Source organism: Gallus gallus, chromosome 1 (genome assembly GCF_016699485.2).
Source record: "Gallus gallus isolate bGalGal1 chromosome 1, bGalGal1.mat.broiler.GRCg7b, whole genome shotgun sequence".
NCBI classification, from domain to species: Eukaryota; Metazoa; Chordata; class Aves; order Galliformes; family Phasianidae; genus Gallus; species Gallus gallus.
In genome coordinates, this window is record NC_052532.1 from 4,937,145 (window position 1) to 4,961,852 (window position 24,708).

Genomic DNA, 24,708 nt, shown 5'->3' on the forward strand with positions numbered 1-24,708 from the left:
TTGATTTGTAAACTGTTCTGACTTAAGGCTTTTCAGATTAGGTCTGGACAGCATCCACCACAATGGAGGTCTGTGGTTAGCTGGGGTCTCTGAGATGCTGCTTTAATAAAAACAATCATAAATTCAAAGCTGTTATTATGTGACCTTATTCTTTTAAATGTTCAGATGCATGAGGTTATACTTGTTAAGCTCTGTGAAGCCAGGAAATATCAGTGGTAAGTTTGGGCATATGATCTTAAGGTGTCATTGCACAAGTGAGCTACAGTCACAACTTATTTCTCAAGTATCACTGATTTTTCATTTATTAGAACTCTGAATAGGAAAGGATGCAGCATAATGCCCATTCAGGTCAGGGATTTGCCTGATCTCAACCCTGCAGTGCTGTGATTTTGCTTGGTATTTACATCAAGGCACCTTGTTTGCTCCTTCGTGTAGTTTTGTAGGTGCACATTATCTCGTGCATGAGATTCTTTTCTGCTTTAATATGAATTTATTCACCCATAATATTATTTTTAAACTGAATATTTCAATCAGAGTCCAGGGAAGCATTTCAGATGAACAGTAACATTTTAATCATCATCTGTCATGTGAAGGAACCCACTGCTGAAGCTCAGTACAAGCCACCTGTGTACACCCGGTCTGCCCAGTGTTCCCAGTTTAATGCTGACTGTGTCTTTCCAACCTAGCATGTGTGCATGGGAACCCCTGAGCAGACCTAGGAAAAGAAAACAACAGGATAAGATGCCTTTGCCAGCAGAAGTCTTTCAGCCTGCTCTGATTTGCCACACCCCCATGTATGCAGGTATATAAGAGTGGTTTTTCTGTTCTGACAGAACATATAGAGGACCATCAGCTGGGGCCATCTCCACTACTAAAGATGTATAATTCAGTTCAAAGTGTTTCCGGTCTTTCCAGTATTAGCAGGCATCCCTGTCACTGTCTCAGGGTGATTTTATGTGAAATTTGTTAGATATTTAAAAGACAAAGACATAAATATATTTAATTTTGGCTGCATGCTGGCAGGCTGGTCTTACAAATGACCAGAGTTGTGCCCTACGTCAAAGCTTGCATGCATAGAATAGGAGGTTTAATCCTGTGGAAAAGCCTCTGTGCAGAAAAATGAGGCACAGAAGACACTATCCCCGGTTTTCTGCAGGAAGCATTTTTGTTCACTTTTGCTTGCTCTGCTTGATGAGGAGTGAGGCTAAAAGCTAAAAGCCCTGACTTGTTTCCAGGGGGAACTCTGCTTGTATTTGTGGAAATAGGGCTAATTAATTCATGTGTGCACCTGGTAGAGCATAGCTCTGACAGCCACGTAAATTCTCACTTTCGTTGTTTTGTACTTCACTGAATTCACATAGGTGAGTTCAATGATACCATACCTAGTTTAAACCAAAAACAAACTCCAAAGCACCATTAAGAGAGGCTGCACGAGGAGCTTCTCTCTCTGCTCGGTCGCCCGTGGGGCATCAGCTTTGCAGTTGCTTCTGGTTTTGTTCTACTTTCCCATGATTTCAGCAGGGTTGAACAATATTGCTAAACTTTGATTTTATTTTACTTTTTTTAAGGCTGTGACAGGCCAGACCTGATAAATTTTAACATGATAGGGAAAGCTATAACCTGCTGAAAATGGGGGTTATAATTAAAATGTGTAGGCATCCTGAATTATAGCTGTTGCGAGTGTTCCAGCTATAGCAATAATTGAAGACCTTTTAACAATTTTATATGTTCTTTTCTAGCTTGGCCTTGAGCTTAGGCAGGACTTCAGGTTCAAGATAATTTTCTTGTCCTCAAAAGTTAAATTGCTTTCTTTAATATAAAGCATACAATAAGGAGTGCAATTGAAAAGCTGCATGCCCACTGAACCTGCTCTTTCAGCATGAGACTCCGCTGGTTAGGAGCAGATCCAGAGGAACAAACACTCTTTTATTATTAGATGATAAATCCCTGATGCTGTATCGCTGTTTTGGCTTTCAACCTTATTGAGCTTTCAAGAGAAATGCCTTTGTTTATACCATCAACTTCCCGGTAGCATCCAAATATCTGTCACTGTACCGTGGGCTTGAATTTTTATTTGGTAAATACAGTGCGCTGTATTGTTAATGGCATGTGTGATGCTGTACAACCAGGATCTGGCTTACATCCTGATGAAAAGCTGCAGAAGCAGATGTGGGCTTTGCTGGTTTTATTGCAGAGTTTCGTTTGCAAGCTGCAGCTTCTAATTAGTTTTAATGGAAGGAGCTGGTGAGTTAAGGTGGGTGCCTAAGAAGTAGAAAAAATATTTCTGCTGAAAGTTACTGAGATTGTTATTTCTAGATTAAGTGCTTCTAGGAACGTGGCCCAGAGTACGAAAAGATGAGTGGAAACAGTGCTTTAGAAAGTATTATTTACATGCAAATATCTGAACAAGTAATATGTTTGCATCTCAGTGTGTTCCATACTGAAGGTCTGTCGGAATGGAAAAGGAATCTGTATTTCTGAATGCATGCACAGTCTGCTTGGCACATTATGTTGGTTTAATTCTTAGCTTCACAGGTCTCACATGGCTTCAGTTGGGGAAACTGAGGCACGGCTCAGAATTTGTTTGCAAGGAAAATTAATTGAGAGGCAAAGGAAAGGTAAAAATGTAGATTTGGTGGCTGCCGGATCCATGGTCGCAGTGCTGAGCTGCCTGTGAAAGTTGGTTCCCAACCACCTGCTTTGAGATAGTTGGTGTGTTGGTTAGCAGGAGCCTTGCTTTCGATGTGACGCTGGGATATTATGCTAACAAATGTTTTTATAACATTGCTGTGCTAGCCCACAATACTTGTTTCATATTCATTGAGATCTTGACTGTAACCAACTAGCAAAACTTTTCTTTCCGGGAGCTTTCTGGCTACATTTAGCACGTAGTCGGGACTCGGTGTGCTGTATTGCCAAGAAATGTCATTAAAAGGCTTTATAAGCTGTCAGGCTTTAGGCAGTGTTTTCTGCTGCGGAGTATCAAATTGGTGGTGTACCGTAATTTGGTTTTTAAGTTTGTCTGTTGAATGAGTACCAATTTGTATAGATAATATATTGTGTGTTAAAGTGAGTGCTCTGCTTTTGTACCTTCCCTTCCATTAAGAAGATGAGACCTCGGATAACTACGAGTTTCAGATAATGTGGAATCAAATACGTTAGCGAGTCGTACTGTAACGAATCAGCACAATGACTATTTTATGTTTGAAGTGGAGATCATGTTTTGCGTGCCTGTAAATGCCTTGTTGGAAAAATCAATTCTGAGCATCCCCTTTCTCCCTGTTTTTATTCCTTTTACCTTGACTGTATTTTGACACTGAAAGTTTCAGTCTGCTCGTATGCTGGGTTTAACTCTTGAGTTCTTCAAACCCACCCTTGGTTTACATCATGGTTGCTGAGACCAGTGTGTGCTTTCCAAGGCCGTGTGCTGTTAACCAGTGCTTAATTACTATGTTTGCCTGGCAAAGCAACGTAAGAAAAGCATGCTCAGAAGACACCTGAAAAAATGAATCATCTCCTCAAGCCTCAAACTCCTAATATTTTTGGACGCCTCCAGTTTTTTTGGCAGAGCCACACAGTAATGCTATAGCATCCCACACAATAGGATTGACACCGTGCTTCAGCTGGGGCAGGCACACACATAAGGACTTGAACCTCAAGGCACTTGGGGAAATTGTCAGTAATCCCCATTTGATGGAGGGATGCTAGTGAGGCAGGAGCTGGGCCTTGCCAAGCACCCACTGAGCTGCTCACCGGCGGAGTGGGCTCTTCAGATCAACTTGAAATAGGAAAATTGATGAGAAAAAGAGATATAGGAGGGCTTTTCCAGACTGCAGAATTGGGGAAAGAGGTTTTATAGAGAGATGTAACGTGTTCCCTGGTTTGATTTATTAATATTTTCCCACTAAGGAGACAGTCGGCTCTATTCCACATTTAAGACAGTCTTTGCCCTGGGTGCAGTAAGCTTTTGCATTTTATGAAGGGATGTATTGGTAGCCTTGTGAAAATGTGACTGTGACCTATTTAGATGGGTTAGAGTAGGGTGCAAATCTCTGCACTGGGAAAAAGTATCATTTTCCAGCTGGGCAGAAAATCGCATTTCTTCTGTAATAGAACACAAGAGCTCATTGAACACCGGAGTGGGGTGGCTGAGCCGCCGGGGGAATGAAGTCTCTGCTTAAATATTCCATCAGATAGCAGAAATCCTGGGAGTCCGAGGAGCAAAATTATTGGCTTCAGTAGAAGACCAAAAAGTTCTGCTTTGTCACAAGCCAGACTGCTCGGCTGCAGTGGAAGATTGGGTTTGTTTTGAGAAATTGCATGATGCTTTCTGTGTATATTCTCTGGGTTAGTTGTCCAGTCCTGAAAATAAAAAGCTATTAGATGTGAGCATAGCCCTGTGCTGGCAGGGAGATGACATTCGGAGATTCATGCAAAGTTCAGGAAGTCTGTCTTAGAAACTGCATTTTTTGGAACAGAGCCATCTGTCTCTTAGAAGATCAACTATTTGACCATTCAGAGCTGGGTAGGGGAGCTATATCGCTAGTGGTGGCACACTACAATATTTATGTCAATACTTTTGCAGCCAGGATCAGAACCACTTTGCAGGGGGAGTGTAACATCCCCTCGTAGACCTAACATTGTGGTTGAAGGGTCCTGTGCGCTTTTGTGCATCCAAAACTATGTTGGGCTTTTCCAAGCGTTCTTACTAGTCTGACAGGAGATTGCTTCTCCTTAGGCAAAGATTTTTCTTCAATGAAATACTTCCAGATGATGGATATTTGAAGTGTAATTTAAGATTTCAATAAGCTTTGCAAAGTCACGTCGTATGAAAAATAGGAACATGCAAGAGTTTGTGAATTCGGGCAATGCCTCATCATTGGGTTCACGTGGGGGCTTTTAAGTGCATCATTTATTAAATTGCATTGTGCAGGATGGGCAAATCTTATCTTGGCATCATGCTAGCATCACAGCAGCAAACTTGTTAAATTCCCCTAAGTTATGGAAATACCTGGTGGAGAACCTAAACTCTGTATTACAAGTTTTGACACAACTGCCTTTCAACCAATGGGGAACATATATTATTTTCTATCCTTCAAAGCTGCTTTTCTGTAGAGATAACATTGGCAAGGATAGCTTCGAAGATACGCGCTCACTCAGCGGAGGAACATTTCTGTATTACTCGCAGAGATAAGGCCGTATTAAGAACTTCCTTGGAGTTCTTACCAAAAATCAATTCTATCTTTTATAGTTCTCCAGAGATAATTCGTCGCTCTCCCCATCCTAATCCTCAGTGGGGGGGACAGGGGAAGGAAGGATGTGGTAGACAGGTGGATGTTACAGTCTCACAGTCCTTTTGCTGTTAATTTTGAAGTCGAAAACAATACCTTTTCTGAGTGGTGAGTCGAGCATAAGTTGATAGGCATTCCCACCTGAGTCGCAGCCCCGTGGCCAAAGTTGTCTGCGCTAATTCTTTGCAATGTGTGGATGAAGAGCCTGTAAAAATCCATGGCTGTGGCGTAAGCCTTTCAGTACCTAAAGGGAGCCTCTAAACAGGAGGAGAGTCAACTCTTTACAAGAGAACATAATAGCGGGACAGGGGGAAATGGTTTTAAGTTGAGGGATTTAGGTTGGTTATCAGGGGGAAGTTCTTTACTATGAGAGTGGTGAGGTGCTCATAGAGGTTGTGGATGCCCCATCCCTGGAGGTGTTCAAGGCCAGGTTGGATGGGGCCCTGGGCAGCCTGGTATAGGAATGTGGAAGTTGGTGGCCCTGCCTATGGCAAGGGTTTTGGAACTTGATGATCCTTGAGGTCTCTTCCAACTCGGGTCATTCTGTGATGAGCAGGTTATCCTGAAGAGTCTGAGTTTGGTAATGGAAAATATCCAAAGCAATGGATTGGCAAAAATATCATTCCCGAGCAAGAATGAATTTAGACTTTTATTCTGAGTCGGGTATCTTTTGTCTCTAAATACATGGAATTCTTGAGCAGTCATAAAGCTTATTAATCATATTGCTTGTGATAAATGATATTTTTTGCTGTTCTGTCATTCAGCTCGTCTGCTATATGTCAAGGACAATATCCTCTTGCGTTTGCTTAGCATATCAAAAATGGTAATGATGTATTTACAGTTCTTCAGGTGGCCAGAATAAATCGTTCCCTGTTTTTCCTCCTTCCAGTTCCTAACATTTTCCAAGATAAGTGACTTTTTTTTTCTTTTCTAATTTGCAGAAAGTGTATGCGCAAGTCCTGGCAACACCTTTCTCTACTGGGTTGTTAAGATGGTGTCCCCTAGTTCTTGCTCATGAACTTTCTGTTTATTCCTCCCTATAAGGCACATAGATTATTTAAAAACAGCTTTCTCTGCAGATAGCTGAGTAAATCTTAGATTTTTGTAGGAAGCCTCAATAGCCAGAGAACTGCATATTTATCCCATGGTAACAGATGTTAGAGACCCATGAAGAATTTATGGCAAAGGGAAACAAGTTGTTATTGTAGTAAAATTCCTAGTGCTTTATTTTTGTTGTTACTTCATCCCACAGTTCTGGAGGTCATTTTAATGAACTTAATGAGTTCCTGGGTGTACACAAATTACACCACCGCTTTCTGTTTGTTTCTCTAGCCCAGAAATGGAGGAGGCAGAGGGGAATTCAGAAATAGAATGAGAATCTGATGTCTGCTAGGTCTTATCAAGCCCCTGAAACAAATTCAAATATGTGGATCTGAAATTCTGCATTAAAAGGTCTGCAGGTCCCTCCGAAAAGAAGTGTTGGCAGGTCTTTTTGATTTGTTTCAGTGGTATTTCATCTCTGAGAGAGATGCTCAGCCATTATTTGAGGTTCTTGTCCTGCTGTCTGTCTGTCAGCTCAGAGCATGGCAGCTTTTGATGGGGAGGGAGGGAAGGAGGAACTTTCCTTATCTCACCTTATAATGGAATAATACAGATTAAAGAAGGACAATAAAGCAAAACAAAGCAAAACTTAGAAGACAAACAGCGAAGTGATCTCTGCTAAATCAAAGATGCCATTAAGGAAAAATAAATAAACCTCCAGCCCCACCTGAACAGAAGGATCCTCTGTCTTACTGTGAAGTAAGAGCTCTGGATAAATCTTACTTTTCGTCATGTCCAACAAAAGGCTGAATGCACATGTCTATATTTGCACTTGAGAGAAGATGAAGGATGTATCATCTTACCTGAAAGTGGGGAGACTCCTGTGCACAGGAAGGGATTGCCCAGAGAGATGGTGGATCTGGGGACATTCAGAGTCAGGCTGGGCCAAGCTATGAGCACCTGGTGTAGCTGAAGGCATCCCTGTTCATTGCAGGGGGGTTGGACTAGGTGACCTTTAAGGGTCCTTTCCAACTCAAATGATTCTATGACTGCCTAGATGAGTATTTGGGGAGCAAAGCTTGCAGGATGCACACTGTGTAGTGGAATAACTCTTCAGGATGTATACCACGTGTTGTAATAACCAACTCAGCAAGCAGTTCTCCTCATTCAGTCTCTGACTTGTTCCTCACTTCCTTAGACCATGTGTCCACATCCCCATCTGTCCCATCTTCCTGCTTTAGCTTTGCTATATCATTTCTCCCTCTCTTCACTACTTCTTACAGACCAACGTTTCATCAGCTTTCTGCATTTTCTGTCCCTAGCACAAGGCTTCTGTTTTGTCTTCCTCGAGCCACCAATTTCCTTCAACATTTCAAGAAAATAATATCTCAAATGACACAAAAAGTAAACATGTTCTTTCCTTTTCCAGTTTTTATTTTTCTGCTAATTGTGAGCAACAGAGCAAGCTTAGGATGTGGGAGAGGAGAAAGGGAAGAATTGTAATGTTTTATGGGTTTTGGAAGATGCAGACGATGAAAACCAAACAAAAGGAAGCAAATACAAAGACGAGAGAAAACAGAGAATCAGAACAAAAAGAAGAAACAGTAAAATGGGGAAGAAAATCTTCACTGTTTTTCTTGATTTATTTGTGGACAGTGTGGGTGATTGCAGTAATTTACAAATGTAAGTCAGGTCCCTGCCCCACAGATTTACAATTTGAACTGGTAGGTGGGAGAAATTAATACACAGAACCTCCCTCATTTCAATTTATTTTTTCTGTAACGCATCCCAGAGCATATTTCATTTTGGGGAGAGGAGGTAATGACAGATTGTTGTTGCTAATAGGATTTGGGTCGAACTACTGCTTACTGTTTGGCACCTAACTAGATTAATAGGGTGGGTGTTCTTCAAAATTACACGCCACGGCAGGAGGATAATCCCCTCCCCACCGAATTTCAAGTCCCGTTCATCAGCAAAGGAGTTTGGCTGAGCGTGCTCTGCGACAATTTATCCATTAAAACCCAAGCTTCCCCACCAGTGCCTTTAATCCTAGCTCGGAAGGAACTGCCTCGCCACAGCTGAGCACACCTCATTCTGCCTGAATCCTGAGACTACCTTGGTAAATACTTTTGGTAAATAGTTTGTTCTCACTACCAGAGATAAATCTCTGTCTCCCAAAACTCATAGAATCATAGAACATCCCATGTTGGAAGGGACCCACAGGAATCATCAAGTCCAACTTCTGGCTTGTAAATTGCACAGCCAAAGGTGGTTGAAATCGGAGCTGTTGAAAGCTGTGTGACAGCTTTGTCTGCATTAGCCAAGAACTGGAAGATATTCAAGCAAATATCAAGCAGATACTCGAGGTTGAAAGTCACCAAAATACCACAGAGGATGTGTTCACAGGTTACTTCTATCTTAGAACTACAGTGAAAGCTATGCCTAGAAAATAACCTGTACAAGGCATTGCATGAGATCTAGTGCAGGTAGATCTTGATGGACTTTTGAAAACAGAGGCTGTAGATTTTGTTTGATGGCAGTGGCTTTAGAGCATGGGTTAAGAAAGCGTGACAAGATGGTCAAATAAATAGTTGTGGATTAATATCACATCAGTTGTAAATGCTGTTGAAGTGAATGACAACTGAGGGAAGTTTTGTATCTTGAGATGAAGTTGTCTTTGGTTTGTAGCTTCTTTACTCCTTGTAGAGCATCTTTGAGCTCCCCTGAGCATCTTGGTTCCCTCTCAGCCCAGAGGCACCTGGGAGGGTGCAGGCCTTGAGTCCATGAAACCGGAAGACTACATGGGAATCTGACAAGTCTAAAATGAGGGATTTCTTTTTTTAATATCTGAGTGGAAAGTTTGTGTTACGTAAAACTGCCTACTGAAGCCAATTCCTTTACTAAATTTGTTTTCATAAGGTTTTTTCGTTTCTCCCCTGTGTCCAAGAAAAATATTAGTTAGCTAAAAGACATTGATTCAGTTTAAATCAGGATATCAAGCCTATCTGAGTCTAATGCTGATGCGTGTGCGTTTCTTGTTTAAATTGAGCCCACTGGTTTGTGTCTCTTTGTTTCTCTGCTATCCTTGCTTTCCAGTGTAGAGGATGCTTATCTTGTAAACTGCAAAAAACCTAATTGCCATGTACCACTTTTTAAATAATTTAGATGGAAAAGCAATATCCTGCAGAATTTCTGTATAGCATATGCATGCAACCCAGCTTGTGCGGAAACTTGATCAAAATAGATCCTTAACTTCTAGTTAAGGCTAATTAGGGTTTTAAAAAAGCAGAGTTCAATACAAACCACTTCCCTTTTTCCTTTGCAATCAGAGCATCATTTTGTTTTATTAAAGGACACAAGTTGCATCCCTTAGATATGCAGCTCGGGCAAGCTTTACAAAACAATTAGTGCATCTTTCACATGGCCTAAACTTGATTGAATAATTACTCAAATAATGGTCAGTAATGGAATACATAGGGTTATCTCTTGGCTAATCCTCAGGTAATGGAGTTGGTGTATCTCTGATTTTTCTCTTAGAGGTTCCCAGAGAACAGAAGACTGAGACAAAAGTGATTATGGGAAGTAGAGGGACTCACTGGAGGCCAGCAAGGAAAAATAGGCCTTATCTTATGCAATTAATCAAGAAAACTCCTATTGTGGGACAATTATTCAAAGCTGATTCTAAAATAGCTTTAGAGCTTGAGGTCCTGTTTTTTTTGTGTGTGGGTTTTGGTTTTATTTTGTTTTAAGAATTTTGCCAAGGTCATTCGGAGCACTGGGGCAGACCTTGCCTCAAAATGAAGGCCGCTGCATACTTCAGAGTGGGTTGAGCATAAAGTGCAACCTTACTGTTGGCTTTTGGTGGATGTCAGAACGTAACTTTGTATTTAAAAGCTAAATATTTCTGAAATTAGACGATATTTTGAAACTCACCTCATGTTTCAGACATCCAGGAACACACTGCTAGTACGCATTCACTGTGATAGCAGAAGCGTGTCAGAAGCCATCTCACCTTCATGCAGCCATCCCCCCAGCTCTCCTCACATACTTGGCTCTGATATCTCTGAATGGCTCTTCAGTTCTTTTGCTCCGGTTTCTGCACTGCTTTTTGCTTAGCTCAGATGTCTTACAAAGGCTTGCAGCAACTGCAGAACTGAAGGATTGTTTTGTGGTTGCAACGATGGCTTTGCAAAAAGCTTTTGCCTTTCATGTTGTCCCCCCAAAAAGCTCTCATTCTGGAAGAACACCTAGCAGCCTGCTTTGCTCAGTGTTAAGCCTCTGAGCTCCCTTGCGAGTGAGATTTATTTGAAGATGTTGCCGTGATCCATGAGGTCCTGCAGAAAGAAGCAATAGATTTTAGCAGCTGTCCCTGAAAAATTATAAGGTCACCGTAAAAAGCAGAGGTTTTAAATTGGCTGTGGTTTAAATTTTCCTCCAGCCTCCTGCACCAGTTTCTGTGCTGGAGGGGGAAGGTGCCCGCAGAATTATTACTCAGCACGCTCACCCCATGCTCTCCCAGCACTTTTTCCTTTTCCAGCAATGCTGACAGCAGCATTTTGAACCTGATTTCAGTGTAGGGCTGCACGGTCCCATTCCAAATGGCTGCTGAGTGCCACTGAGAAGTGCTGCCACCCAGATCTGTAGGTGATGGTGCTGCCTGATGAGTTTTCTCCCTTCTGATGGGCGCCTTTTGCAGGGCGGGTTACAGAGGAAGGCAGACACGTAACACGTGTTCCCATACAGAATAAAGCAGAGAGGCTGAGAGACAAAGAGAGTCACTAATGCCATTTGTAGCTGTAAGGAAAAACTCTTAAAGTAAACATTTTCCTCTCTTTAAGTCTCGAAAGTATCTGTTTCGGGAGTGAACCCTTCCCAGCAAATTTAATTTTGAGGCTTGTCAAGCTTTATTAAAGCCTTATCATCAGTGATTTCCTTCTCTGCTAGATCAAGAAGATTGTGTTTGTTATGGGATTCGTATTGTATCTCAGAATTCTTCCCAGCAAATGTGGGGTTTTGTACTGAGGCACATCCCTACCAGCACAGAGCACTGAGGTCGCGAGCTGTGCACTGTCAGCACAAACTTCTGAGCTTTTTGGATGCTGTTCAGACAAAGCCATAGCTGGAACTGTGTGTGTATTTCTGAGTTACCAATTGCCTGAATAAACACGATGCTCTGGATGACAACAGTCTTCCTAATTGCTGCTGGTGTCCTTAAAGAAGTTATCTGATATGCCCGGTTCCTAACAGCTGGAATATTTGGTAAACACATCTGTGTATGGTGTATGTACTTCTTTTTTCTTTTTTACTTTGCAAATATAATAACTCTGTTAGCCTTAATGGGAACTTGCAGTCATAGTCAGGGTAAGTTTTTCTGAAGGTTCCAATGATGTATGTTCAGCTGTACCCTGATGGATAGATACGGAGGATCGGGGTTTTGCCAAACAGCGCAGATGGACTTCTTCCCATTTATTCTAGAGCACAGCATCTGATTGATGTTTTTATTTATCTCAATTTGTATTTTGAAAGTAAAACTTCCCCCTTGCCTCATCTTTCTCGGCTTTATAAAATATTTCTCAGTTAGCTCGGGAAATACACCCTTTCTTATCCAACAGAGACAATCTAATGAGAGGAAGTGTCTCTGAAAAAATAGTCTGTATTCTTTCTTCCCACTGCCCAGAAGTAACCGAAGCACCTTGAAAAAGACAGATACAATTCTTGCCTTGAGCAGCTTATCATTTAGTTTTGGTTGTGCCCTTGCAATTGCAAGTAACGCGTGATAGAAAGAGGAGTAGAAAGACAATTAGTGGCCAAATGAGTTGTTGAGCAAAGTTATTTGAAGGTGGTGCAAACTCTGATCACCTTTTAACAGTGGTAAAGTTGCTTTCTGTGCTTCGTAGCAAGTGTGCTGGTGGTCTTTGATCTGTGTTGAGCCAAAGCTTCCTTCTGGCCATGCATTTTTTGCAGAATCAGAATTGTTAAGGTTGGAAAAGATCACTAAAATCAACTAGTTTGGCCATCAACCCATCTCCACCATGCCCACTTACTGTGTCCCTCAGCGCTCCCTTTTAGTGGGGATTTCTTTCTTCTGCTAATGGACATTGCCACCATCCCTTCCCTCTGGTTCTTTTTTTCTGATGCAGAGTAAGTTATTAAATAAACACAGTATTTCTTACTTCTGTATCCAAGTATGTAGATGTGTGTGTAGGCTGCAAATCTGTGTAGGGCTCAAGCAAATTCAGCAAGGCCAGGTAAAAGATATTAGGATGGATAAAGTACAGGTGGGCCCAATGTAATAAACACTGACAATGTTTTTTTGCTTGTAGGTAGAAATAGCTGCTTCCTCAAATATTTTCTAACATCTAGGGATTTCTTTACCACAGGAATTTCTTAAAGGTAGAACAGTGTATTTTCTTATGCAGGGCAGTAATATAGAACAGGAAAAGCACTGTAAAATTCTTCAAAATGTTTATACATAGGTTTAGTGTATTTGTTTTTACTAACATTTGTGATACTTGAAAAGCTGGTTTGGAAAGCTCAGCCAGGAGGATAAGATATGTGGGTGCACAGTGAAAAGACTGACCGTCTGCTTCCCTTTTGTCAAGAAAAATCCATATAAACCCCTCCCATTACATTTGAGAGTTATTAGATACCGATAATTCTACGTGGATTTGGGGTCTTTAGATCACAAATTAGATCTTTGCAAAAGGAATGGTTCGGAATCTCGGTTCTAACAGAAATCTTGTCCAGAAATACTTATGGGAAGATTATTAAAATACTATAGGTATTGACATTGGCTACAAAGATCTACTTGTGCATATTTCTTTAAAGGAGGGGAAAAACCCCTTAATACTCTGTATTACCATAGCTAGTCCCCCATTATACTATTGTAATCATAGCTGAAGCAAGAACAGTGATTAACGATGGCAATTTATTGTATCTGACGAGGGGAGAAAATAGGAGATGTTGTCGTTATCATAAATCATATCATAAATAACCAAAGAGAAGCACTCGGAAAGCTTGTGTGGTGTCAGCAGCAAGGCCTTTCAGGCACGTTAGCCCAGGATGTAGCCATAGAAACCCCAAAGTCATATTGTTATCTTAGTCTTGCTGCAGTTATGTGATACAACAGTATTAACATATAGATTAGGCCATTTATAATACTAGGTGTCATTTCAGGTTGGCTTGCTTATATAGCATTTTAGTTTTTTATTGTGCCGAATGTTAGGGAAACGCTGCATTTTTCCCGGTCAGTCTATAGCCATTTATAACAGATCAGCTTCACACCTCTGTCAGTCTCACTAATGTACTGTGTTATTGATTGGTTGTACTGTATGAATTGTCACTGCCTAATTACCTTGTCTTTGCTAATAATTTCATTTTTTGGAAGTCAAATGTTCCTTTAAAGAGAAAATCTCTCAATGCCTGCATTCATACACCTGGGCAAGTTCCTCACTCTGTTGAGGACTGGACACCCCAGAGGGAATGAGGGGGATGATAAAAAGCATGCAGGTTGGTCCAGATCTTGTTGTGGAGGTTCCCTGTCTCTAGCTGTACATTTGGATCAGGTGGTGGTGGTGCTCACATCACACTATTCTGCAGATGTCAGGGGAGAGACTTCATTGCAGGTGATAGACAGCAACACCAGGGTGACTAAACACAACAAAATAAAGCCTGCCCCGCAGCATGGAGGGAGCTGCCTGGTTCTCACACGTGGTCTTGCTCAATCACTTGCTAAAGATGCTTCTGTGCTTGTTTTTGCTTTACATCCAAAGTCTTCACAACAGCTCCGGATACATGAGCATAACCCTGCTATGCACATGCACTTATTTGTGTATGTATTTGTGATCTGCAGAAACTGTTGATTTGCTGTGAAGAAGTCAGGGAGAAAGTAAAGTCTCCCCTTTTTAATTCAGGCAGAATTTTGCTTGCTGTGTGCAGCACGAACACAGGACTGATATTTTGTCAGGTCAGAGAGACCTGTGTGCAGCTGATAACAATCTGCCAACTGTGTTTTTCTGTCTTCAGCAGGAAGTTGGGTGTGTCGTTTCAAGAATCCTGGGTAGTTTGGCTTGATAAACATTGCATATTCTAAAAAATATTATAATGAGGACCGCCGCTTGTAAGTATTTAAAGCTGTTTTTCTCATGGCATCCAGTATCCTAGAGCAGCACTGGGAGCTAAAGCAGCACATTATGCCATACCTTAAGCCAAGATCTGATGCCCGATGAGGGATGCTCTGCACCTCTCTCCTCTTCTTTCCCACACCCTTAGGTTTGTGCAAGCCTGAGACAGGCTTTTTGCTTTGCCAGCTGAACGGAAAAAAAACCATTATCTCTCTAATCCCCCCCTACACCAGATGTATTTCCTTCAGAGTTAGCCAGCTAAGTCAGTTCACTGTGGAGAAAGGTGATGATAGAAGAAAGGAGGTGCAGGACTTCTCTCTGCACTCCACTAGCCCAAAAGCTTATGTAGTAGCATCACAGACGAGATTGATGGTTAGAATGCAAGCTAACAGATGATCTTTCTTATTTTAGCCTTATTTTAGTCTAATTTTACTTCCACTTTTTCCTGCATTACTCTTTAAACCAGGACAAAAGAAGGAAGGGGATTGTATTTCTTTAAAGCAATGATATGATGTAGAACTACACCTTTAGTAGTTGTAATTTGGTTCTGGTGAACTGTGCACTTTTTATTCTCATATTGAGAATAATATTGAGAGATGCATCATTAACGCATGCATCTCTCTGTTGATTTCATACCACGAAATGCCTCAGCAGGAATGCAGAGCAGTTGTTCAACAAAGTGGGGAGGTAACTGCTTTGTAACAGGTCTGAAAATCTCTGAGTCCTCAACCAGATGATTGCCATCATCTGTATTTTAAAATTTCATCATGGATGGGAGTTTTCATCGTTTCTAGCTTCTTGACAGGTTAAGGACTACTTCTGGAGTGCCTGGTAAAAGTATGTATCAACTCTGTCAGTCCTGTTCAGTCCAGGCTGGTAGAGATTGTAAAAGGCACCACCCATTCATTCAGGCCAAAGTTCTCAAGTATTACCGATGCGTATGGATGTTTAATGTAAGGCACCTTTCACATCATCTTCACAGTGTTTCAGTTATGCATACAAAATCACTAACTGATCCAAAAGCTCTTTTTTTTTTTTTTGCTTTTAAATACATTTGTGCTTTCTCCATTTTAGAAAATACTGAGAATGCACTGGAGTGAGCTCAGTGGCAGTGGCAGTGGTCAAGTCAGAGACACGTGGAAAATGAGCTCCTGTGATGGTGCAGTATTACCAGCATTCTTCCTCAGAGTGCTGATTGGAAATTGTCAGTTTGGCATTAGGTTGGTTGATCTCCTTTATACGGTGGATGGTGGATCCATTTGGTAAACAAGTCACATCAGTGACGAGTTGTCTTCGCACAGTGCAGAAATTGTATGTATAAATCTGTCATTTTAAGCTCAGAATGTATCAAGGGTTTCTTAGTGTGTTCATTTTGCATTAGGGTATCAGGATATTGGCCTGTAGGATATCAGGATTGAATTTTCTTGCTCTTCCATCAATTTCCTTTATGTCCTACAAGCACGCTTTCTGTTTGTTTTGGGGAAGAGCCATTGTTATTACAAGTTAAAGAGATAAAACCTATTGTGGCATAAGAAAAAGGCCTTTCACTTTTAGCAGAAGTCAATAGCTGCTACTTATTAGGATATGATAAGTATATTAAGCTCTTGACTTAGTGACTTAAAATTTCCCAAAAGATATCTTTAGCTTAATCTTGTGCTTTGTCTAGACAATAGGAAAACGATTTTGGAAGTCTGCATGAAAATTGTTGGTATTTTTTCATTTTAAAGTTTCATATGTTGGGGTGGGAACAATCTCTTGCATTTGAGAAGCTGAGCTGGCTTGTGTATAAAGCCTTCAGCTTGATATCCGTGCTGTCTTGAGGAGCATGTGCTTGGAATGAAAGATGAGCTGAAGATTTCAATGCAGGCACTGCCACATTATTTCCTTTCCTGAGTCTGAATTTTCCTTAAAAACCCAGAGACTTTCAACTTTCATACTTAAGTACTTGGTACCATGCAGTGCAGAAGAGCACAGAGACGTGATATAAACAGAACTGTGTGTGAAAGAAATGCATGAGCTACTGATAGATCTTTTTTTGTCCCTAATTCTAAAATAACGTCCTTTAGAAAGTGAAAGTTCAAGTTATATTTTAAAAAAAGAAAACAGGTTATACAAGAGATATGCAAGATATATAAGAGATTCATTTGTTGAAAATAAGCATGTTTGAGTTGCATGGAATTAACAGCTCATTCAGAACGGTATCCTTGCAGGTTTGCTATGACAGCTGATACTGATACTATAGGTATTATCAAATACAAAATCCAAAACTTTGCATTTCTTAATAAATATGGTTGGCTTCCACAGGAACTGTTACTTGCCAGAGCTTTGTGCATTTAATACATTAGCCATTTCATTGGAACAGACCTATAGATCTGACCACTTCACCTCATCCCTAAGAAGTACTGATTTATTCTTTTATCTCTAGGTCTTAGCTAGATGGTTTTATGCTATCACCACCCTGTAAAATAGGGAAATAGTAACCAGTTTTCAGAAAAGAAGCTATAACATTCCTTAAATGCAGTGCCAGCCAAGAGACAAGGTAAGTTTTTGGTCAGGCTGTGGGCCGAGCAGAGATCTTTCCTTTCAGCTCTGTGCCGTGTTCTTTAGGACATCTTTAGGACATATTCAAGATAACCAAAAAAAGGCTAGTGTTGACCAAGTTAATGACAATTCAGACTGGATATCACGAAAAGGTTCTTCACCAAGAAGGAGGTCATAGATCCATAGAATTACTAAGGTTGAAGAAGACCTCCAAGAACATCTAGTCCAACCATCCTCTTACCACAAGTGTGGTCAGACACTGGAACAGCGTCTCCAGAGGAGTGGAGGAGTGGTCATGGCACCAAGCTTGCCAGATATGGACAAAGCTCTCAGACATGTTCTGATTTTTGGGGGGTCCTGAATGGAGCCAGGAGTTGTACTTGGTGATCCATATGAGTCCCTTCCAACTTGAGATATACTATGAATTTAAATTTTACTTATATGTATACATGTCATAGTTTTTCTTGCTTAAAGAATGCTTGTCCATTGGTGCTTTTCTCTTCAACTGGAATAATTTTGCATTGATTTTTTCCTGCCTTTACTTTAATCTGACCTGTTGTTGAAAGAGCAACAAGCCTCTTCTAACAGGGCAGGCAGAAGAGCACCATAGCATGGTATGGGTCGTTGCACTCCTTTTATGCAATGAAGACTGAATTTCTGTTCCTGTACCTCTGGCTCAGATGCAAGGACAAATAGACCCTAGAGCATCATGGGCTTGGAACTTCATTACTGAAGTGTTGAGTATTGCTGTCCTGAAACTGAGCTGTGGCCAAATTAAGAAGGTATATATTCAATAATCCTTTGGTTTTGGAGTCCCTGCTGTGCTATGGGAACATGGTGTACGAAGAAAGAAATGTGCTTCTGTAGTTAGAAAGGTGCAGGAGTTTTGGTTTCTTGCCTAAGCTGTTCAGCTTAAGAATTTTTCTAGCATTTGAAGTGGTGACAGATTCCTACTGCTTGCATTTTCATTCTAATGTGTTCTCTCCTGCAGTCCTGAGGAGGTACATATTTATCAAGTTCAGATTTTACAGCACCTCTGAGAGATGAAACTATCATCAGTTATCTAATGGGAAGACAGCAGAACACGGTGTGACCAGCCCAAGATCACGCTGCAGACCTGCGTCAAGAGAGGGGTGGAGTGTTTGCTCCTTAGCTTCAAAACTGTCCTTCACTGGAAGTGAAGGTCTTGCTCCGCTTTAACAACCAGTGTTACACGTCCTGCTCATTGCCTCTGATATGCTCGAGAAAGAAGGGCTTTCTTAAAACACTGCACTCATCAGCAGAGTGCTAACAGCTGTCAGCTTGTCACTTCTGGGTCCTTTGAACTCAGGCTCTGCGCATGGGGACGGCTGACATAATAAACAATTGCTCTGTGGAGCTTTAGTAATGTGAGCATTAATATTGATCCAGCACTGACTTCTCTAACAAATATATATATATATCTGTTATCTTGAGAAACCTCCCAAACAGCTCTAGTCTTCTTTCATTACAGGAGAGAGTTATTGGGGCAGATGGCCGAGGTGATATCCACTTGACCTATAGATGCTAACTCAGGAGGAGTATCATTAATAAGGTGGTTGGAAATAGGGAGACATCACAGTAAAGAGAGTTCAAAAGCAATCTGGTGCACAAAGGATTGCCCATCGAAAAGTGCCTGGTAGCGAATGAGATGGGCAAAGGTAAAAAGGAGACACACAGTCTTAAATGCTCATCACCAGGTCAAGCAGATTGCCTTTAAAGTCTGATGCTTTCCCACATTTCGTTCCTGCTCCAATGTAAATCCTTCTGAAGGAAAACAGGGCCCAAATGCTCTTATATTTAAGACAGAGATTTCACTTTCTCTAATTAAAAAAAAAAAAAAAAGAAGAAGAAGAAAAACAAAAAAGTGCTTTATTGTGTTCTGCCATGGGCACAGCTGCAATGGCTCAGGTTTGAAAGCTGCTGTCTGGCAGAAAACCAGTCCTTGCTGAGGATCAGACCATGGCCTTGTTCCAAGAGAAATTTGGGTTTCACTTGGCCAAGATAGGATTCCAGATTGTCATCTGAGCATGTCTGAAAAGTGGTGAATGTGTGTCAGTAGTTAAGTGCTCATGAGCTTCCTTAGTCCCTGGATTGTTCAGGACTGACCCAGGCAATTTTTTCCAGATGTTTGGGGGAATCCAAGTCCATATAAAAGGGATGGTAATGCTTCTGCTTCCTTGCTAAGTTGTCTTTGTGGTTTGCAGGAATGTGCATGAAAGCTGGATCCAAGATACCCCAATTTCTGGTCTCACCTCTACAAACTGCACTTTAACCTCTTCTGCCCTTCCCTGGCATCTCTACACAAGATCATAGAAACTTCTTGGGCCCGGTGCAAACTTTACTTGGCCTTCTATAAAAAAAAAATAAGCATCATTCTTTTTTGTTGCACAAAACTCCGGTTCCTGTTCTCCAAACCTCCTCTGAAACTGTTTTTTCGCCTTTGATCCGGCAGCTGCTCATTTTCAGCAACCCTGAGTAGGTAAAACATGAGAAGCACCTTGGGATGGGAAGGAGTTACACAAATATGAAATATTGCAGTGCCCTTTTGTGAACCACGGTGTAACAGAGTGGCTGCTGAAGCAGACACCAGGTGGAAATCTTTAGCAAAAATACTCTGATTTTTTCTAGTAAATGTAATTTTTTTACTCTTAGTTGCAGTAATTTCTCTTCCACTTTACTGACTGTGATGTACAGCTTTTTATCCTTGTGGTTTTTGTATGAAAATATGTTTCCAGTCTGTATGTGCAAACCCTCTCTTCCCTGATGTCTGTATTTGGCTACACTTTTTGCCTTGTGGCCAGGACAGAAGACTTCTGTAAATCCCAGTTCTGATATATGCTGTTTGTTTTAAACTGTATCGCTCTTTAAAATTTAAAAGGAAAACAAACTCTCAGCAGCAAATTAGGCTGAAAGGGGTTGGGAGGGAATTGCTTGGTAGCAACCGGTGCTGGATACATCTGATGAATGCTAATTCTTCATCCCCAAAACAATTTTGAGCAGATGAAGGGAGCTGATTTCTGCAACAGCTTAAACAGAGATTGAAATGACTTCCATGATCTGGCAGCAGATTTTTTTTCCCACGTAGCAGGTGCAGGCTTGGCCCACAGTGATTTCTCAGTTATACTCTAACTTTGCTGTTTCGAAAATGTAATGTCAGTGCCCAGCCAGGCAAAACCTAACTCCCTAACATTTCTGTTTTTCACGGAAGGCTAAGACTTTATCCTCAGGCAAAGTCTCCTCTCTGGGCTGGCTGCTGTAAATCCTCTGGGCCCTGGCAAAAGCCAGAGTTGCTAGCTCATTTTACTTAATTTGTGATGCTGGCAAGATTTGTGCTGCAGCCCAGGGCTCTTGACTGAACTCTCCTAAATTAGAGCATTGACACATTAAAGAAACCCCAGCATAGAAAACCTGAAAATAAACGCCTCAAAAATAGATATTTCAGAAAGATGCTGTTTTACAAAGCTTTAAACAGGGTTAGTGTTTGCTTCTTTAAAACCTCCTGCTCGTTAAGAAGTTGGGTTTTATCTGCTCTCGTGATAAATGTTTTTTATCACATGTTTCATTTGAGAACCTTAGGGCACTTGATATCTTTCTGCTGGACAAAATTCACCCATTTTTGCAGGTGGGTTAACACGGCCACAGGGTGAAGTGAGTTGAGGTTGTCTGCATAGGAATGTAACCAGCATGGATGTAATGACGTAATTACAAGCAATGTAAATGTGTCAGTTTAACTCCCGTGCGGACGTTCTTATTCCAGACTTAGAATCCTTTTTCCTGCTTAAATAATTCCATTTTAAAAGTGAGGAAGTGTAGCCAAGAGGATAAAGTGCTTGGCTGTGGTTCAGGAGATCAGAGGTTCTCATTCTCAAACTTGCCATGGATTTTCTGGGAGATATTGAGTGAATTTCTTCCTTCTCTGCACCCTGTGTGACATATGTGAGACTGAACATGGTGGTATATGTAGGAAAAACTGAGTAATTGCAATTGAAAAACAAAATAATTTATCAAAAGCAGAGCAACCATACCTGAGATGTCCATGCTGGCTTGAAATAGTTAGTGCCTGGTGTTCATAACTGTTCATGTTTCAGGATTTGTTTTATTTGCAAAAGTTGGCTTTTTTGGTCCCATAGCTTGAGTGCCCGCTTGCAACTCAAGCATTAGGTGTATTCCTCTGGCAGCATATCTTTCATTTTGCTTTCAGTAAAGCAGGAATCCAGCTTATGTTCTCCAGAATTGCTCCATGGTGCAAAAAACACCAGTAAGCAGGGTGATGGGGAGGTGAATTTCAAAGGTGTGCTCGTGATCCAATCCTGCACACACACACGCTGTGATGCAGGGGTGTTCCCGTGTAATCATAACAGTTAATGTCCACATACAGCAAGCTCTTAAGATGAATCAGAAACAGAACCTGGCAGGCTGAGCAAAACTCAGTCCACTGTTTCATCCTTCAGGCTGCGCCTCTTCAAGAAAAACAAATCCAGTTTAGGAAGACATCTTCCTAGTAGTTAATCCACCATCAAAATTCTGTGATATTTAAACAAGACAGCTAATTCCAGTGGATTTTACCTAAATGTACACTTTGCAGTCCACTTTGTTACAGAAAAAAAAAAAAAAAAACACTTTGACTTCTCTTCCATAGTTTAAAATGGATCAAGCAGGTTCATGTAATTCAAACTGATGCAGTAAGAAATAGTCAGGGCATTTTTGTATGTTACCTGCTCCAGAAAGTCTACCACTATGGGTGAGGTCTACCCTCACGTCTTTTGCTCATGTGTTTGATGTTACACTGGCATGAGGGAGCCTGCCAGTTGTGACAGTGGATGATATGCTCCTCACTTTTCTTTCTAGTAGACTGGTATGAAGTGGTTTTGTTGACACTTAACGTAAGAGGTAACATATCAGGGCTAAAATGCACATGAAGTTTTGATGCTTATTTGTTTCAGTAAAGCACATTTTGAATTATCCCTAATGCTTTTTTAAAATTCTCTTTGTTACAGAAGAGGAAGAGGAACAAGTACCAACTGATGGAGGTACATCTGCGGAGGCCATGCAGGTGCCACTGGAAGAAGAGGGAGATATGGAAGAGGATGAGGCAATTAATGATGAAAATTACTTGAGCAAGAGACCATTAGAAAGTCCTGATGCTGAAGAATTTCCACCCATGAAACGACCAAAACTATCTGTTTCTAAAGGAGACGCTCTGGATGGAGCTTTGGAACCACGTGAGCCTCTTAGCTCAATAAACACTCAAAAAGTACCTCCTATGCTTTCTCCAGTTCATGTTCAGGACAGTACAGACTTAGCCCCTCCTTCACCAGAACCACCAATGTTGGCTCCTATTGCAAAATCACAAGTGCCAACCCCCAAGACATTAGAGTCAAAGCCACCTGCACCCAAAACAAAGTCCAAAACAAGTTCTCCAGGACAGAAGACAAAATCACCTAAAACTACTCCCTCACCAGTGGTTGCTGGAAGTCCCATACGTTCACCAAAAACTGGATCCAAAGAAAAAAAGTCACCAGGTCGCGCCAAGAGCCCCAAAAGTCCCAAAAGTCCAAAGGCTCCTGTTCATGTCCCCCCACCACCTGTTAAGCCCGAAACACCAAGTAGAACCCCTCTGGCTGCACTAAGTGACAAAATAGGAAAGGAAAACATTCAAGTAAAACAAGGACAGACACCACCTGAGCCTGTGACCAAGCCAAATATTGAAAACCAGACTAAGAAATTACCAGTGATGGACAAGACTATTGATGATTCAATAGATGCTGTGATTGCTCGTGCATGTGCTGAACGAGAACCCGATCCCTTTGAGTTTTCCTCTGGTTCAGAGTCAGAAGGGGAAATTTTTACCAGTCCAAAAAGACTTTCTGTTTCGGAGACTACAGCTACAACTCCTAAACCTTCTGTTTCTACTAATTGTTCTAATAAGGCAGGAGCAACTCCGGTACCTCCATCGGGTGGGACTTCGAGTTCAGACATTTCATGGACAATGGATGACTCGATTGATGAGGTCATTCGAAAGGCAAACATGGGGACACCTTCTAATCCACCTGCAAACTTCACTTACTTCTCTTCTCCTTCTGCTTCTCCACCAACTCCAGAACCTCTTCTCAAAGTCTATGAGGAGAAAACCAAGTTGGCATCATCTGTAGAAGTGAAAAAGAAACTGAAGAAAGAACTGAAGACAAAAATGAAGAAGAAAGAGAAGCAAAAGGAAAAAGATAAAGAGAAAAGCAAGGAGAAGAACAAGGAGAAGGAAAAGAACAAGGAGAAGGATAAAGACAAGGAAGGAAACAAGGAGGCGAAGTTTCAGTGGAAGGAACTTCTCAAAGATGATGAACATGATCCCTATAAATTCAAACTAAAAGACTTTGAGGATGCTGACACAAAAGTAAAGTTGAAAGATGGCAATACCAAAAAAGAGAAAGAAAAACATAAAGATAAGAAGAAAGAGAAGGAGAAAGGCAAAAAAGACAAGGATAAGAAAGACAAAGAGAAAGTTAAAGATAAGAGTAAGGAAGATAAGATAAAGCCTCCATCAGCACCTCTTGTGTTACCTCCCAAAGAAATGTCTTTGCCCTTGTTCAGCACACCAACTGCCATGAGGCTTCCCAGCATGTTACCTTCCTTGTCTCCTATGCTTCCTGAAAAGTTGTTTGAGGACAAAGAAAAACCAAAAGAGAAGAAGAAAGACAAAAAAGAGAAAAAGAAAAAGAAAGAAAGGGAGAAAGACAAAGAAAAGGAGAAGAAGGATAAGGAAAAGGAGAGGAAGGAAAGAGAGAAGAAGGAGAAAGAAAAGGAGAAACATAAACATGAAAAGGTGAGTTGTTTAAAAGAGTTGAGATGGCATAATTGTTTGAAAAGTGCACATGGATTCCTGAATTTGCTGCTGAGAAGCATGTGATTACAGAAGATATGTGACCACAGACTTGATATACTTTAAAAAAAAAAAAAAAACATCTCAAAGTAAGAAGTACCCCAAAAATTTCAGGTATTGCCCCACTTCTTTGGGAGGCAAAAGAATGGAAGCTCAGTTTTTTTAATTTGAAATATGAGATTGTCTTGCCTTGGTTTTGGTTTGATTTGGTTTGGTTTTACCTGAGATTTCTGGTTTTCCTCAACTCACTTTTCACTTTGAAAAGTTGAGGCTTACACTCACTGGCAAAATGCAGAACAAATGTATGCTGTGTTGCAATGCCCAAATTTTGTTCTGTAGATTTCCTCTAGGAGGGCCAACAGCCTTTCATATAAAATTCAAATTTAGTTTCTAGAAGTCTACTGTTTCAAAGCTTGTAGAAATCTGTAGGTTACCACAAATCTTGTAGGTTACCAGATGGCCATAAATGAGGAGCAGACTACCCTAGAATAAGTCATTATTTGCATATCAGTAGAGCTGCTGAATCCTCTATTAGGAAGACCACAGCCTTCATGCTTCAAGTAGATGGAACTAAGAAAATTGTTTTCAACCTGTAGTCTAAATGCATGCTCTGGATGGTCAAATATCACCTTTCGTTATGAGTTTTAAGCTTGAGATGGAGAAGGGAGACCTGACTTTCAAATAGACTGAGCTACTTCTTCTCCTGTAGCTCTTACTGATTTATATCAGCCAAAGACAGTTCCTTCTTTCCAATATCACCTATCTTGAGAATATCTTTAATATGTAAAAAATGAAACCAGCATATTTGCATGTT

At 41.0% G+C, this 24,708-nt stretch overlaps 1 protein-coding gene across 2 annotated transcripts in view; it reads left to right on the forward strand.

Moving 5' to 3' along the window:
• Positions 1–24,708, forward strand: part of TAF3 (TATA-box binding protein associated factor 3) — a 113,904-nt gene that overhangs the window by 62,433 nt on the left and 26,763 nt on the right. For both annotated transcript variants that reach the window (XM_046942509.1, NM_001030841.3), the window contains one exon: positions 22,015–23,837. In XM_046942509.1, the coding sequence (XP_046798465.1) occupies positions 22,015–23,837 (1,823 nt within the window). The remainder of the gene's footprint in view (positions 1–22,014; positions 23,838–24,708) is intronic.